General features: G+C 36.7%; 1 protein-coding gene across 1 annotated transcript in view; it reads left to right on the plus strand.

Annotated features, from left to right (window-relative positions):
- Positions 1-18,802, plus strand: part of LOC131572576 (receptor-type tyrosine-protein phosphatase zeta-like) — a 131,885-nt gene that overhangs the window by 86,788 nt on the left and 26,295 nt on the right. Inside the window, exons 9-13 of the mRNA XM_058825826.1 lie at positions 965-1,149; positions 1,855-1,981; positions 8,399-8,442; positions 11,047-14,617; positions 18,197-18,341. Coding sequence (XP_058681809.1) covers positions 965-1,149; positions 1,855-1,981; positions 8,399-8,442; positions 11,047-14,617; positions 18,197-18,341 — 4,072 coding nt within the window. The remainder of the gene's footprint in view (positions 1-964; positions 1,150-1,854; positions 1,982-8,398; positions 8,443-11,046; positions 14,618-18,196; positions 18,342-18,802) is intronic.

The following is an 18,802-nucleotide window of genomic DNA, read 5'->3' on the forward strand; positions in this document are numbered from 1 at the left end:
ATTGACTGGCTCGGACGGAGGCTGCTCAGAACTGCCCACCTTCCCTGGGAATAGTTTAATAAATATTTGGACGGGGCTTGAGTGCCCCCTTGTGTTTAAGTGGCAAAATGCAAAGCTGAAGCACTTCTCAAAATGCAGCATTGTCCCCTAAAGCATTGAGGCATCTTGGTGTTTGCTTCCTTTTAGAGTACTCCAAAGGGTCTGTGCTTGTTTTCTTAATTAGCTGAATAGTTTGTTGTTTGGGGTTTTTTTCGCTTGTCTTTTCTATATGCTCATATAGTGCTCTAAGCACATTATGAGATGTAAAAAATGCTTCCTCATTTATTCCAAATAGGGAATGACTGTAATTGCTTATGCAAAAGTCAAATTAAAAATATGATAACAAGCCTTAAAATATAAGAACATGAAATGACTACTGCTAAAGTAATACTTAGCTTCTTCTTACTTGCCTTTTCTTTCTTCTTTTGGTACTATAAAAAGATTCGAACATCCTTGGGGGGAAATTCAGGTGATAGGTTTACCTTTAACCATTAAAAACAATCTACTGTAGATTAATCTATTATAGCTAGTGTGAGAATATGCAGCTTTTCTAGTGCTACTTTGATAGAGCCATAAAGACAGAATTGTTGAGAGTTTTTGATTCCCAGAACACATATAAGAATCTTTATGTTTTATCATTTATATTTTATTTCTTAGGAACTGGATACTAATATATCACAAAATATGGTGTAAGAGGCAGAGAGGGGAGAGTCAGTCCTCAACTTTACTTGCTTTTGGAAATCTAGTGTTAAAATACTGATTCTGTTTATAATGACATGGTATTTCAAATATTTTAGTAGAAATCTAAAAGTGAGGCACACATAAAGACTTTCATTAATTTTCTCAGGAAGTATCTCAGGATTTTAATTGAGTTACTTGTACTGTTTAATAAATATTATATTCTTTCCTCTTTTCTTTCTTCCAGTTTGCAGCTCAGAACCTGAAAATGTTCAATCTGATCCAAAGAATTATACTAGTCTTCTTGTTACATGGGAAAGACCTCGCGTAGTATACGACACCACAATTGAGAGATTTGCTGTCTTTTATCAACAGCTGGATGGAGAAGACCAGACTAAGCATGAGTTTCTGACAGATGGGTATCAGGACTTGGTAACAGTAAACTCTTCAAGTTTCATAAAAAGGGATGATGGTGTAATAACTGACTGTTAATTATTGTGATGGATTGAACTGTAGCTGGGAGCTGATTGAAGAGAGAGTATCTCAATTTTTGGCTGTAAAGCCACAAAGATAATTTAAAACAAAAGGAAAAGCTTCTCTTGTCTATAACAGGGAGAAACTCTACAGATTGCTACTTTGATTTGCCTATACTTGCCATGACCATGTCAATCACAGAGCTCCTTAGCCATAAAATCCATTGTTAATTAATAATAATCTGTACTTCATTGCTTATGGATGTGAAAGAATGACCTAGAGGAGCAACTAATGAGATTCAATTCAATTATGCTGCTATAAATACTAAATTACTGAATACAGCTTCCTGGTGTTTTACTAACGAGGCCTATTCCTCTAACCCTCTTTTAAGACTCATCACACATAATATTTCCTAAGTTTGTGTTTAATTCTAAATAGTTATTTGATTTGGTATCCTCCTTGTAAAAGGTCACTTGTAAAAGTTTATTTTTTAATTTGACTGAAAACCATTTGTGACAATAAAATATAAAAAGCACACATTATAATATAAGAAGAAAGGAGCTTTATGATTCATAAGAAAAATGTGTTATTAAAAAAATTAACATTTTCAAATACTTGATACTTACTTGCAAGTAAATGATTAAATGTGTTTTTTTCTTTTAGGGGGCTATTCTAAATAATCTGCTGCCCAATACAAGTTATGTACTTCAGATAGTTGCTGTTTGCTCTAATGGTCTGTATGGAAAATACAGTGACCAAGTCATTGTGGATATGCCTTTAGAGGACTCAGGTAAGTGGTCTTTTGAGTTTAGTGATCCCTTTTAGCTGAAAAATCTGGATTTGAAGAAGTAGTTTGTTTGCAAACCAGTTAAAATGTATGACTTCCAAATTCTGCCAAAATGAAATTTCAAAATCGCTGCAGTTAACCTTCAGCATGTCCCTTGCTACTGATATTTTACGTCAATTCCTTTTAAGCATTACCTATAAAAAACTGCATGTTAATTTTTTTAATTCTAAGAATATTCTGAAAAGAACCTACTTGATTTCAAATCTCACAAGTATATCTTTTAGATATGTAGGGAAATAAAACCATGTTTGGTATTATTTCTTTATGGTTTGAGCATCTTCTCAAAATTAATCCACACAGCCAAAGCATTAAGGAATCAAGCAAGACAACCCCAATATATGATTTATAAGTCTATATTAATGATTTTGAAATTTGATTTCTTATGAATACTTGGAGTTTGATTTCAAAAGACTTGTGATGTTGGAATTCCCTTGCTTCTTAATGCTGCCTTGCAAAAAAAATCCAAAGGCCTAACAAACAAATCTTAACGATTTCACAGCCAGATTTGCTTTTTCTGCCTGCTGGTAAATATTAAATAACTTGAAACTATAGCATGAAGCTTGATTTTGTCCTTAATAATTCCTTAAATTCAGTGTAAGTTTTTGCATCAGATTCAGTTATGAAAGTGAGTGAGACCTCTGTTTTTAATTAAGAACACTGTAATTAATCATAGAAAAAAGTCAAATGTTTTTTGATCATGTTTGGAGCTATTTTTTTTATCTGAGGGCCTGGATTTTGTTGTTTGTTTATGTATTCTGTAAATTCAGTTTTATGCTTATGTATGTCTGTTTAGCTACAGCAAGGTCATTGGTGATGTTATGGTGAACTTGGGAAAACAGGCCAGTTTTTCTTTTCAAGGGAGCCACATTCCTTTACAGTGTGAGAGAATGTGGTTCTCAACAATCTCTACCACATGAATTCTGGACTAATAAGGGTAAAAAGGTAATGTGGGTTTGTCTGTAGGAGGAGGACACCACACCAGGTATAGTACATACACATGTAATAAAGATTTAACTTGTCTTTCAAACACATCTATTAAGAATATTGTATTTTGGGTTAGTATCTAACATCTTGGGTTAGTATCTACCAAAATTTACCTATTTCTCTTTAATTTTCTAAGAGGTCCACAGCAAGGTTCTGACATTTTGCCTTACATTTCCCTCTTCTGTCTGTCTACCTTTTATCCAGCTCTTAGGTAGTATATTATTCCACTTACTTTCCAGAATTTTCTGGGTTTGTGTTTGAAGAGTTTTCTCAGATGAGAGTTCATCTACGCACCCCACATCCATTTCCACAAGGAATGGCAAATAAGCAGCATAGTGTTATCATCATTTAGCAACAGCTCAACAAATCAAGTCAGTACAGTGCTGCAATCACAGCTGTAAAACCTCTGAAAATACATACTGCAAAATGAAGTCCAGGGTAGGTGATATCCAGAGGAAGAGCCACCCTTGCTGCTGCTCCTGCTGTATCCCTGCTGTAAGGATGAGTTGTGCACCGCCCGCTGTGTTCCGTGGCTCCCTTGGGAAGGAGACGAGGGTGCAGAGGCAGGGAGAGAGCCAGGAGCACTGGGGCTGGGTGAGCACTGTCAGTGGCCCTGTGGCACCAGCAGGTGCTGCTGGGGAACAGGCTCAGCAAGAGGATGATGAGGCACTGGGCATCCTGTGGCTGGCCAGCAGCGCAGGTCCAGCCACCCAGCACAGCATCCCTGCTCAAGTCATGCAAAACAGGGGCTTTGCATTCATTTCTGTTGATGGAAAAGTGAGAGAAATGCATACTGGAAAATTAACTTCAGCTTCCGGTATCAGCAGAAATTTCTCTGAGATTTGTATGCTCAAACAAGAGAATTTGGTACTATAAATGTTATATTTCAGACTGTATTATATTTGTTATAACAAATGTTATGTATCGGGCTGAAGATTTGATACTCTCAAGCCTTTTTACATAAAAAAGTCATTAATTTTTACTTTGATATTTTAAATTTTAAACAATACAAATAAAAAGAAAGTGAGGCTTTTAAATAAAAATTAAATACTGAAACGACTATTTGCCTGTTTAAAAAAAAAAAAACAACAAAAACACAAAAGTGTCATTGACATGCTTCCTATCTGACATGGACACAAAATTATTAAATCTAATTTGGTTCTTTTACTTTGGCACTTCCACAGTGGTACCTCTGAAAGCATTGAATAAAGAAAACTGAAGGGAAAAATTCCTCTCGTGTAATAAGTATAATTTCTAAGAGTGTACATTGCTCTATAAATAAGTTGCTTACATGCTGTGTCAACTCTAGATACAATTTTAAAATATGAAAAAACCCCGTCCATTAATTTCTAATATTAATATTTATTTGCTACTTCTACTAATTATTTACACCTGAATTAACTTATTTAAATATTTCAAATATTTTAATATTTAATTATAATAAACCTAATATTAGACAACAGACATGAGAATGTAGAAATCTAATAAGAAAGATTTCTTCAGAGCAGCTTGCTGATTACAACTGTAACATCAAATTGGTTTTGTGATCTGCTTTGTAGATCTTGAGGCAAAAGGGGATTTCTTGGAGCTCCTGCTTGGGAATTTATGAAAGAAAAGTTATCTTCACCATGAAGACATGAAATAAAGTTGTCACACATAAAGCATAATTCAATCTTTCATTTTCAAGAATTACTTTGAATAATCCAGTTTAATTAATATGAAATTCGCTACAGTCACCTCCAGATCAATTAGTCTTCCTGCTAAGAGTTAAAGCAAGGCATGAGTCATGCGGAGCCTTTAGATGGGCCCATTTCCAGGAGGAATTCTGTCCTTGGAATGGCCACTTCTAATGAGATCTGGTATTCAAAAAGCTCAAGGCTGTTGTTTTAGACTTCCCTTTTTGAGATCCTTGCAAAAGAGTGTTTCTCATGCCTTCTCCCCACCCAGTCTGGTGCCTCCCATGTGGTTAGTGAGGGCTCTGCAGGCTCTGGTGATCCACAGATCCAAGGATGATCTTCTCAGCAATGTTTTGTAAGATGAAGGACCTCTTTGGGGCCACGGTCTCTGCTTCAGTTTGTGGAAGCCTCAGGAGTGTAATGTAATGGCATTGGGCAAGACACCATAGTGGAGACCTCTGCTCTTTGGGTTTTTCCTGAACTGTTCAGAATTGCAGCCTTTCACCTTGTAATACAGTGTGTGTGCAGGTTAAAATTTTTTCCAGGTAGTCTCCACTTAGTATAAGCCAACAAATGCACTACTCAATGTAGCTACAGAATTTCCATTAAAAATTTAGGGAGTCATGTACAGAGTATTTTAATCAGCTTTGATGAAAATCCAAACTTTATTTACAAATTTTTTCATCTGGTTTTAGAACTGGATTTTGAATAACTATGTAAATGTGTGCTTTGACTCTCTAGGTAACTTCTGTATAGAATGGAAGATTGTGCAGTAGTTTGTTGTGTAGCTAATACTGGTGGTACTTGCATGCTTTTGCTGACACAGGAAAGGAAAAATAAGAATATAACTCCCCACTCCTATTCCTTTGTGTAGACTTCAGTCGGTGTTTGTCAAAAAAAACCCCAACATGTTGGGATATAGCTCTCAAATGCTGTCTCCTGCCTGGCAGCTCATGCTGTCAGCAATGCTTTGTGAGAGTCTAACTATGCAACTTCTTTGTAACTCGTCTTTGTGATTTTTTTTCCTAAAAAGCACTAAGCATATATTAAATGTCTGATTTAGGGGCTGCTTTTTTCCTAATTTTATACTGATAAAAGTAGAAATATGAAAACTAATTAAATCAAAAGAAACAGGCTTTAATTTTGTTCTTGCCATGCCATTTACTACATAAGTCAGTACAGAGATGAAAAGAGTTTATGTTGTATGCATTTTTCTATGACTATAAATCATATTGTTTAAAGAGATTTTAAAAATATTTCCATTGAAAAAATGTAGGGAAATTGTTGTCTTTTTCTGTATGTGTTCTACCATTTCTTCATCTGTCATTAAAATGGACTATGAAAAGGCCTCTACAGAACTCTAATTATTTTATTATTTTATTTTAAAATGTATACTATAGAATAATCAATATGTGGTTCCAGAAAAAATAAACAAGCTTGTTCATCAACCTACATCAATGGGTTATTTTTTGGAGGGTGTGGCTCTTCACCTTGGATGGGGGATGTTATATTTCTGTAATCTCCTGTCAAATGAAAGCTCAGCAGCAGGATTAACAGAACTTCTGTAAGTGTGTGTCTCTAATACTTTTGACAAATAAATTTTATATGACCATCTAAATTTAAATATTCTTCATAAAGTTCCTGGAGATTTACTGGTTTTGTTAATAAACAGGTTATATATATATATATGTGTGTGTATATATATATATATGTGTGTGTGTATATATATATATATACATATGTATATGTATATATATGTATACATGTATGTATATGTATATGTGTATTAATGCCTCTCCCATGAGAAAACAGCAAGAAGCTGTAGTTTCCTGCTGGTGGAATTTGAGAGCATGTGCCCTACTGCATACTCTAGCACAATCAGTACAATTTGTTTTTCTGACTGAGTCAGATTAAAGCTCAGTTCAAGAATAGTGACCACAAAAAGACTGGACAGAATCTCTCTGTACTGAAAGCATATTTCAGAGAAATCTGTTGAATACCTAGTACATGGTGTGGGTCTATTATGGGAAGGCATTCAGGCTAATGTCAATATTTGATTTGTATCATTGAGAAGCCAGGGAATATTGTTATCTCATCCACCCCTTCCTCCCCTCTGCTCCCCTCCCCACCCTGCCCCAGAGCCTCCTAGGCCTCAGGAGTCAGAGGTAAGATAATTTTTTATCTCTTTAGCTAAAGAAAGGTCAATTCTGTACTTGGTAATTTATAGATGTTTGTTACTAGAGGACTATTAGTGAAGATTTTGTGCAGCGTTGCTTAGTCAAAATTTGTTCGCATGCTATAACCTACAAATAATACTGTATGAGCTTGTTCATTTGATAAACTTCATCTAGTGTATGTTGTATATAGCACATCTCAATTTGTTTTGAAAGGTAGATATGGATAGACCAAAGAGAATACAAATTAAGTCATAGATCCCCATCTGACTTTGCAAAAATGAGAAATACAGAGATGGCATCTTTATGCTAGTGTATTGAACAAACTACTTTTGGGAATTGTGGAGGAAATGCAGACATGGAGCTCTGGGTGATGGTATTGTTAGAATTGCTCTCCAGACTAAGAGATTGGCATTTTCACCTAGTGCAAATCAGCCCTGAGAATATGTGTTACCCCTTGTGTGCAGGCAGAGTGCTAGAACATGGCTTAGGAAAAAGCCTTAGAAAGCCTCAGAATGGGTATGGACCTTTTTGTGGACCAAAGGAGCGGTAATGTGCATTAGTGCTCTGGAAGGGGTGCTAGATTTCCTCACTAGAGACCTGTGCCAGTTCCTACCAGAGAGGTGGATGTTTCTTTCCACCTGCTTTGAAGCCTCTCTTGCTGGCCACCTTCAGAAGTATAACATTGGATTTGGCCAAAATGGGAGAAAGAGGGCAAAAGGCTACCTCTAAATTTGGAGAGATGGATTTTCAACTGGGTTGCGGGAAATTAACTTCTTCAACATGTTTCAACTGTTTTTTTATTTTTGAAAATTGGGAATGCTTCAAAAGCCTCTAGAGTAGTTCACAGAGCATGCAATACCTGTTTCTTAGGCATTTTTTCTGGGGGAAAAAAAAAATTCATGTCTTTACATAAAATCAAGTAGAGTGGGAGTTTGAAAAAGGCTGTAAGAACTGGGAGGTGTGGGTCTCTTTGGTCTGCCACCCTGGGAGCATGCAGCCTGCTGCAGAATGACTGTGATGGCATTGCTGTTGCTCTAGAACCTAAGTCCAAGTCTGGGTGCACAAATAAGTAATTTTCTATATGAAAATTAGAGAACAGATTATTTTACAATAGTGTCTTCAGAGCTTTCAGATTTAATGTAGAGAAATAGTTGATCCCCACACTTACTGGTTTTTCTGTCTTCTGTATTTTTGCATTAAGCTGTATTTCTCACTGAAAACATTCCTGTAAACTTGGCTTTCCCCAGACAATATGTGGTTTCTCCAAAAGTGCAAATCCAATGGTATCAAAACAGAGCCAGACAAAACTGTTGTGTCTGAGTGAATGTGTCCTGTCTAGATGAGTGAGCACTGCTACCCTTTGTAGATCCAGGCAGCTGGCCACTTCTCCAAACACAATCCTACAAAAAAATCTTAGACATGGTCTCAATAACCATATTAATTAATCAGTTGAGTCCTTGCAGAATTCAAAATTCTGTCTATTTAAAATTGTGGATGATACGGTGTGTATTTTTGTTTTATAGAGGCTGACCTCATTCCTGAACTGAGTGAAGCTGAAGAATATGAGGTATAGCATTCATTTGTTTTTTAAGAGAGTATTTAAAATAAATACATTTCAACTAGATTGAAATTATATTCTGTGAAAATTTACAAAACTATGTCACCAATTGAGTGTATTATCTGCATTTATGTATACATATATATATGTGCTTATATAGCCTTTGAGCTATATTTCTCCAAAGATAACTCTGGAGATCCCTCAATATTTCTCTGGGGCTGGAGATGCATGGTGGAGTAAAGGATAGCACAGAATATTCCTAAATATTTTTAAAATGGGGCATCAGTTCACAATCTGTGAAATCTGACAGAATTGTTCATTTAGGAGAATCAAAGCTGCCATCCAGTGTCAGGCTTTTTAGTTATTAAACAGAAGTTTGATTTGACATTGCTTGTGATGGTCTTACCATGTAGTAAATTAAAGAAAGGGAGGACGATAGTTGTGCTGAAGAGTAAGACTCAATTGTGTCTGCTATCAGTGTGCTATTGGTTTAACCATTACTCAGAAATTCTTGGAGGGTCAGTTGCTTCTTGAATTCAAGGTAGACTTTTAAGTATAGCTCCGTTTTACAAAATTTTTGATGATCTTATGATAAACTTCAGAGACTTCAGTAACTAGGTTTCTGGTGTTGCAGCAAGGAGAGATGTACAAATACCATGATTAAGTTTTTAACAGTCTCTAATACCAATTTTGAAGAATAGATAGTTACTTCAACAAGACATTTATCAAGTAATATTAAGTAACTCCTCAAAATTTTTAATCTATAGTTTCAGTCTATGACCACAATATTCTCAGTGCGTGACAAATCCTTTTAGTTAAATAGACAGCCTGTGCTTACCTATCTATTTACCCTCCCTTGCACTTGTGGACACTGAGTAACCAGTAATACAGTCATTTCTCTGTTGTTGTACACTATGTATCTAGATTATTATATTGCATCTGTTAGGTGCCAGTGAACATCAACTGATTTTTACTTGAACCAAGAAAGTTTAAAACTGCATATTGCAGAAAGTAGATATTTAGAAACAAGGGCCTGTGCAGTCCAGCCCAGGTTTGAAGTCTTGGTGCTGCTGTCCCTACATTTTAGGTGTTTAGTCCTTAGAATGAAATCCAAACCTGAGAGTCACATCTGAAGTATCTTATATTGTGTGAGTGCATGCGGGGTTCCTGGTTCAAAGAGTGACTGCAGTGTGAAGCCCAGCTCTAGCCTAGTGGGTAAAGCCCTTGCTCTGGGGAGACATGGTAAGAGCTCACAACTCCTGTTTGCTGAGTGCCTCAGTCAAAAATCATTCTTTCAAAGGCTGTTGATTTTTTACATTATTCTCCCTGCTGTGCCCTGCTCAGTGCAGGAATGGAAGACCTACTCAACCTCAACTGTAGTGGAAACTGAGGAGTTGTTAGATTGATAACTGTGCCTATCTCCTGTCAACTGGGTGTCTTCTCTCAGCATTTGAATAAAAACCAGTGGCATTTCCACCACATCACCAAGCCAGATCCCTGGGAAAAAAAAAAACAACAAAACAAAACAAAAACAAAAACAAAAAAACAAAAAAAAAAAAAAACCACCAAAGCAACCCACCAAACTATATTACAAGGGGCTCTGTGCTGCTGTCTCTATGTGTGCCTGTCAAATCAAGTCTCTTCAGAAACTGAAAGAGTACCTCAATCTAGATTGCAGTTGGGCTGGGACAGGTTTGGTTCTGGTGCAGCTCTAGATGGCAGCACAGCACAGCACAGCACAGAGCTGCAAGGGCTGCTGTGTCTAAGTCAAAACAAAAATGCTTGCTGAGTGAGTTAGGTGCTTCGATGTTATGTTTTTTTCATTTGGTGCAGGGAAAGCTGGAGAGGGAACAAAAAGATTTGACTTAGATCCTCAAGTACTGTCTAAGTCCTGATTGCATTCAGGCACGTAATTTTTTTTTTTTTTCCCTTTTGGATACGTCCTTAAAAGGCAAAGCTCTAACACAGATTTTGCACGAAGTATTGTTATTCGTCATCATTCATATTCAAAAAAAAAAGGGTCATGACTGGGGATATGACTCACAGTACCTGTGAAACTCTTGACAGTCATACTGAGGATTTTTTTTCCAGAAAACTCATGATGATTCAGCAGAATTGAAGTCATGAATGCATTCTACAAATTCTGGTTTTATTATTACAGTTTAATTACCATCAGGATATTAGTGCAAACCTCTAAGCCATTTTGATAGCAAAACCATTTTTTCATTGCTGTGTATACAATTTATGGTATATTTTGCATATACAATTGCATTTTATTAGGAAAGGGAGCTTTTTTAATAACATAAATAAATACAATGAGTGATTTTGCCTCTCAAACACAATTTAAGTAAGGTGATATTGAAGAAGTTGCTGAGACACAGCATTTTTCTGGTTTTATTGCAAATAAGTAATATTTTTTCAAGATGAAAGAAGATATCTGTTTTTGCAGTTAGTACTTTCATATAAGACCAACAGTCTTCTCAAGTGTTGTTTTGCTTTACCCCTCTTGATTTACTAATCCAGGAAAATGTATTATTACAGTTTTAGTTTTCACTCATATTCAGAGTCTCTAAACATTTTTAATTGTCTTTGGCTATGACATTTCTTTCAAAGGATGAAGTTGATGAAAAGGAAACAGAGGTGGATGAAGAAACTGCAGTGGTTCCTAGCACTGACAGTACAATGAACCAGTTGAGGAGAGATTTTCAGGTGATTACATCCAGCTACAGTCAAGAAAAAATGGGCACAAAACCCAGTGAAGCTAAATCAAATAGATACTTAACAAGAGAAGAATTGCATGGTAAGGATAATGTTTTCAAAGCAGTTTATTATGCTACTTCTCCACCTATTGGTGAAATTTCTGAAGAGGAAGATCCTTTTTTGGAGTCCCAAACAATTACTGGAATTTCTCCTCAACTCATTGACTCCACCAAAGGCAGAGAAGAAGAGTTTATATATCTTTCTTCAGGCACCGAGCCAACAAGAATAACCACCACTGGCCACAGTGGCGAAGATTTCTTATTGTCTCCTTTTAAACCTCATCAGGAATCTGATGACTTTTGGAGCTCAGTTCCTACCACTTCTTCATCCCAGCTGGTTACAGAGGAGACCTCCCAAGAAGATGCCCTTCCTTCAGGAAGTCCAGATATAAGTGTGCATGATGTTCTTACCCAAGGCTCCATTAAATATGTTTCAGAAGTCGTAGCACCCTCAAGCTCCGATGAGCCTCCAAAGCATACTTCTTCCACTGATGGAAATACATGGTTTCATAATGCTACAGATCCAACAACTCAATCTGTCGAGGCATCGCCTAGCGGGCAATTGTCTCAGACCGGTTACACTGATGCTTCTGTAGAGGGATTAAAGCCAACTACAGTGCCCTATTCAAGCAGCTCAGTGGTTTCACGAGACACTTCAGATGCGGATTTAGAATTGCCACATTATTCTACCTTTGCTTTCTCCTCTGCTGAATTATCACCTCACTCTATCTCTTCAAGCTCTGGAGAATATGGTTCTGCTTCTGCTGCCAGTGAGGTACTCTCTCAGACAACTCAGCCAGTCTATAATGGTGAGATACCTCTTCAACCTTCCTACAGTAGTGAAGTGTTTCCTCTAGTCACCCCTTTATTGTTTGACTCTCAGATGCTCGACACTACCCCTGCTACATCAGATAGTGATGTGACCTTGCATGCTACACCTGTATTTCCCAGTGTTGATGTGTCATTTGAACCCACCCTGTCTTCCTATGATGATGTACCTTTGCTTACATTTTCCTCTGCTTCCTCCAGTAGTAAAATGTTTCACCGTTTGTATACAGTTTCTCAAATGTTTCCACAAAGTGGTACTCCAGCTGTTGCAAGCGATAAGGTGTCCCTGCATGCTTCTTTGACGTTGGCAGAGGGTGATCCATTAATACAGCCAAGCCTTGCTCAAATTGCTGATGTGGTGTCACATCAGACCACTCATGCTGCTTCGGAGACGCTGATATTTGGTCATAATAGAACTCACATATTTTCTCAAGTTGAACCATCCAGCAGTGATTTAAATATGCATGTACTATCTACAGTGTCTGAACTTCCTTATGCTTTGTCTGGTAATGTGGGCTCCCTCCAAAGCTTTACTGTTTCCTATGACTCTGCAGAATTTGTGCATGATTCTGTTGACGTATTTCATCAAGATCCTTTATTTAGCAGCTATAACAATGTACTGGTGCATAAACCTTCTTCTGTAATATCACAAGCTGATACTTTGCTGCAGCCTACACGCTCTCTATCTAGTGACACGGATTGGTCTGAAGCATACTCTGGTAGTGAGTCCCTTTTGCCTGATACAGATACTTTGACAGAACTTAACGTTTCTTCCTCTGATTTTGTTGATGAGATTCCATATGAATCATCTGGGTTTAGTGATGTTAATAAGATGCTTCAAAAAGGTGATGTTATATATGGAGATGAGAGAGAACTGAAAATTTCCTCCTCTTTAAGTGAAATGGCTTCCAGTGCTGAAAGTAAAGTGATACATGAACTTTCTACATCTGTTTCTAATAATGTTGTAATTGAGCAGAATATGTCTCTGCAAGAAAGCCCACTTCCTGTTTCTAGCACAAAGGGAATCCTTCCAGTCTCTCTTGCTTTTCCCACTACTAAGATATTTGATCAGGATATTAGTAAACTTACAGAAAAGTACCTTTCTTTTCAGCCTTTGCATGTTACAACTCCAGCCTTTGATGACACTTTGCTTAAACCTGTGCTTAGTGCAAGCTCAGATCAAGCTCTCTCTGTCCCTGCTTATAGCAAAATGTTATCCTCGACTCAGCTGTACTTTTATGAGGCCTCAGCTACATTAAATAACGAAGCATTACTGCAGTCCTCCTTCCAATCTTCTGGCGATGGCACTCTGCTTAACACAGCTGCAGTTGTGCCTAGTGATCCAATATTGGCTGAAAGTTCAAAGGTTCAAAAAGATAGTTCTACATTTGACCAAACATTGCATCAGATGCCACCAGGTTCTGCTACAACTGAAAGCAAGCTGCATTCTACATCTGCACCTTCTGTTCCTGATATGATGTCAAATACTTTTAGTAAGCCCACAGAATCACTTCAAGGTTTATCTTTTTCTTATGCAAGTGAGAAATACGTTTCATCCAGTTTATTTAACAGTGAAGATGTTCAGAAGGTTATGCCTTCATTGTACAGTAGCGATGTTTCATTCCAGCTGACCAGTTTAGAAAATACAAATGCCTTTTCGTCCCAGGCAGCGAATGCTGTAACAACTCCCTTCCTAACAGGTGACACATCATCACATGTAGCTACTCCTACAGACAGCCGTATCTCTTCAAGTGTTTTTGAAAGAAGTGAGGCTGACAGTGTCTCTTCAAGTTCCACACTTGGTTTTGATCCTGTTCATATGCCTGCAATTGTTTCTGGTTCTGATGTGTCCGTTCATCACACTCTTCCTTTATCAAATATACTTATTTCAGTTACTGCTGTTCCTTCCAAAAGTGAGATCCCTGTAACTTTGAGTAGGTTGCTGATTCCTTCTAGAGAATCCTCTGGGTTGTCTCCCAGTATCATGTCCAGTACCGATTTGTGGTCTTCTGTAGTTGAGGATGACTACGATGAATATGATGATGGCTTCCCAGTAAGTAACTGCATCTCATGCACTTCCCATAGAGAAGATCAGGATATGGTAGTAGAGGATGAACATACAAAGGTAAATAATAACAAGGATCAGAGTAACCTAATCATAAGTTCACATTCTGAGAAACCTGAAGAAGAGAAGTTTTCTACTGCTGCATCTGACAGTCAGATAAACCGTGCCATGGACAGACATAATCATACATTCATACCAGCTTTGACAGCAAATGTGATACCTGAGAAGCACAACAACCCGAAAATTTTGGAGAACCACATTCAGACTTCTAGTGTCCAGTTGCAAAACACATCAGAATCTAAGTCTTGGGCTGTTTTGACAAATGATGAAGAAAGTGGTTCTGGCCAAGGTACCTCAGATAGCCTTAATGATAATGAAACTTCAACAGATTTCAGTTTTCCTGACCATAATGAGAGAGACACTGAAGGGGCAGTTGAAGCAGGTAACTCAAAATTAACTCCTGGATCATCACAGTCATCAGCCTCATCTGTTACTAGTGATCACTCATCAGTATTCAACATCTCTGAGGCAGGTTAGTTATGGAAAAGTCTAATGAATAACATGGGAAGCTGTGAGGGGATACTTTTGTGCCATAGAGAATGAGAAGTTTTATCTATAAAGGGAGAACATAACAGTGTCAATGGGTGTGATTAAGGAAGCACTGGGGAACAGGGGTTCATACTGAGCTGGCTATCTTGTGAATGCTACTTCTGGCTACTTAAAACTGCACCTGAAATATTCTTCAGTAAGATGATTGATGCTCTGCTTTTGGATAGATGCATACTGTCAGCAGAAGTTGTTGTGCAAAAAATATGAAACCAGAATTGTATCAGTGCTAATTGTTGCTTTTAGTTCTAAAGGCTTGAGAGGGCCTTAGGTTCTCCATTGAGTTCTCTGAGCAAGGATAACTGTTGCCCTTACGGAAATACCACCAGAGGAAACCATGCCTCTGCCAGGGGAAACATACCTCTGATATTCTCTTTTAAATTTACAGCAGCACATTTTTTTGTGTTTTCTAAGAGGTTGAACAAAGAAGATGCTGATTTGATTCTGATTCATCTGAACTCATAAAAGTATTCATTTTTATTCTGTATGCCACTTTCAGATTTCAGTGAGATGCAGAATTTTTGTGCCAGATTTGCGTATTCCCAAAGTAGAGCCAGATTATCCTCTAGCTGTTTATATTTAATGTGATTTTCTTATTTATTCCTCTTAAGTTCAGTGGGAGTATTTGCAACCCATGATTCAAAGGATGAAGTCAGAATTCAAAACTCTTAACACATTTCCTTTGTATTTAAAAATGCCCTGTGGAAAATCTGAAGTATTCAGATACATAATTTTCATTCTTTCTTGTATTAGAGAACTGAAAAATCAAAGAATCAAGTCAAAAATAATCTATGATATTAAAAAAAAAAAACAAACAAGGTTGAATTGGTATTTTAGAAAATAAATTGGACTTCTATTATGTGCTTGCAGCATCTGTAGAGGGCAGTATCATTCAACTAAACCCATTAAGGAATGGAATTCACAAAGCATGGGAACGTTTCAGCCCAGTCCTACAAATAAATACACAATTGATTTATATAAGGTTGTATTTCTCATGAGAAACAGAATACTGATATGAAAAGGTGGCAAATTGACACTCCATATAGTTGGGGCTAGTAGAATGGTAAAAATAGAAAACTAAAATTAAAAGAGAATAAAAAACATTGAAATTACTGAGTCCTAACAAGGTAGGTGTAATAAAACTGAATCAATAAGTGGATTACTTCACTGGTCACAGTTACCACTTTGTGTAAAATGCATACATTCCTTCAAATATAAGCAAAAATACCATTAATATTTCAAAACTTATGTTATTGGTATGAATGAGTGTTGCCATAAGATACTAGAGTTTACACAACAGGTGTCATTTGAATTTGTACCAATAGTAACTCAAAAAGGATTATACAGTACTGGAGGAGGAGGAGTACAACAGACTTAGTTTGTCTTCTAGATATTATTGAAGGACACTCTACAGTATCATTTTATGTACATTACTTCTTTTCCAACACATGATGCCAAATACTGGCTTTTAATAAACTGAACAGTTAATTTCAGCATGTCTAACATAAAAGACATATTTTCCTAATTAAATTATAAAGAAATTAAACAAACACAAAAATGGATCTCTCACCTGTGAACTTACTTATACATTGCAATGGATTTTGCAGAAATTGGTGAAATATCTTCTTGTTGTGACCATTACAGAAAAAAATTGTCATTTAAACTTTTCCCAGTCTTGTAGTTATTGATGCATAATTATGCTTGTTCTGAACTAGTATTTTCTCCATAAGATCTCTATGACTACCTAAACCTCTCAACTTCTGTTGAAAAACTAAGACAAATTAATAGACAGAAATATGTGAAGGATCCAAACACATCAATTATTAGAAATCACAGAAATCTGCTGTAGCTGAGACTGCCTTCTCAGCTGCCATCATTGGAGTGATAGCCAGGTAGGCTAGAAACCCCTGTTACAGGAGAACCCTTCACTTCCTTCCCCACTGGAGGAGTCCTAATAGAATATGGTCACCAAGTCTGAAGGAACCCTGTCATCACAACAGATAGGATCGGATTTTATGCTGTGAATTAGTCCAGAGTTGGATAAGCAAGTCTGACTGTTCAAAATAGTGTTTTCTCATGCATACACATAGTTTTTCTCTGAAGTCAATAGGAAGTACCAATTTTAACCTGCTCAACAGACACTTGGAGATTTTAAGAAGCAACTTTGTGCCTTCAATTACTTTGCCCATTGAGCTGCAGAATTTAAAGAGAAGTGATTGATATGGGTGTTAAGGAGTATTTTGAAGTAAAACCAAGAAGACATCTGCAAAATTAGAGCCTAGACCTTTTTGCACACAAAGTCCTGAATGCCTCTAAGCTCAAGAAAATGGAAGCAAATAGAGCTGCCTGGAAATCTGTACTGTGTGAAGCCATTTGTTTTTTGACATCCTATTTAGAGCATGTAATTTGCAGTCTTTTTTTTTTTTTTTTTTTCCAGATTCAACTCCATTCCTTCCTCCCTTTGTGTAAAAGCTTTTCGTTTATGTAGAATTGGTCTCTTGAAATCCCAATGGAGTGCAGCTGTTTTCTATACAGCAAAATTCTGCTCTTATACAGAAAATTCATTGAATTAGGACTGTTCGCAAAAGCAGAAAATATTCTGGGGGTTTAATTCTAAAAAGTGCAAAAGTGCTTATTTCTACATTTTAACTCAAATAATGCTCAAAATAAACTGCACAGATTGAAATAAGTCAGTTATTTTGCATCAAACTCACAATTTTAAAATAATTACTTCTTGAGGTATGACCAAAGCTAAAAATAAAGTTTCAGTGTTGTCCACCATTGTGTTTCCTTCTTTAATAAAATTACAAAATATATTGTTTTAATCTTCATATGCATTCCTATGTCCAAATATTTCTGTCATCCAACATTATATGGCTCACAGAAATATGAAATCAAAGCAATATCTAAATAATAATTTGATCACCTGTAAAGGTGGAGGTGGGAAATTTAATTGTGGCTCCAGTGTAGTTGACAGAGGCAACTGGATTCAAAGCAAGTAGGGTGTATTTATAAGGCAATTTACAGAATGGGCAATGGTTAAAAATACAGAAAGATAAACTGCAATACAGCAAGCACATAAAGACTATTGCAAGATAATTTTCATGTTAGCCTATTAGCCAGCGAAGTGATTTGCATTATATGACTGACAGTTTAATATCAACTCCAATATGATATATTCAGATTTCTTAACTCATTTGGCTTTCAGCTAATAATACAGATTAAAATAAAAAAACCTTCTTCTGAATTTTAACAACAGTCTGCTATTCTTACAATGAGAAGTCTCCACTGCTGGAAGGCTGAGTCACATAAGCTTGAACACTTTGCTTTACCCCCTATCTGCTTATCTTCTGTAAGCTGGTTTGCAAATGTATAAACTTTCTGCAGTACGTAGTAAAAGATAGAGGTAAGTGATATTAAGTAGGCTCATTGTAGGACACATTCACCTGTGCTGTGCATTTCTCAGAATTTAAACATGGACTGTTTCAATTTTCTCTGACTGCAGAGGCAAGTAATATTAGCCATGAGTCTCGTATTGGTCTAGCTGAGAGTCTGGAATCAGAGAAGAAGACAGTTATACCACTTGTGGTCGTATCAGCCCTGACTTTTATCTGTCTAGTGATTCTTGTGGGTATTCTCATTTACTGGAGGTAAGTTGTTTTTTGGTTGATCTTTTCTGTTTTAAAGAGCTATGATTTGAAAAATGTGATTGGCATTATTGAGCTGATTTACAGGAGGGAGACTGGTTCTTGTCTCTTACCTTGTCTTCATATTTCTCAGTGTCATAAAGATGCAAAAATAATAATGGTGATTTCTGTCCAAAATACTCAACTGCTTTTTTTTTTTTTTTTTTTTGCAGAGGGTTTAACCACTGCAAATAGTTTATTTCCATATTGATAGACCTGAGTAAAAATAACTCATGATTGATGCCTAGAAACCAAGTGACTTAACAGAACACTGGGAAAAGCAAGAGGGAGAAGAGAAATAAATATCATGGCATGGGGCTATTTACTGTCTTTCCAGTCCTTTAACCATTAAAAAAGGTTAATTTAGAATGAGAATCTGTGGTCCTCAACAGGACTATGTAAATAAGCAACTCATATGGCACGGT

The sequence above is a fragment of the Poecile atricapillus genome, chromosome Z (assembly GCF_030490865.1).
Source record: "Poecile atricapillus isolate bPoeAtr1 chromosome Z, bPoeAtr1.hap1, whole genome shotgun sequence".
Classification (NCBI taxonomy): domain Eukaryota; kingdom Metazoa; phylum Chordata; class Aves; order Passeriformes; family Paridae; genus Poecile; species Poecile atricapillus.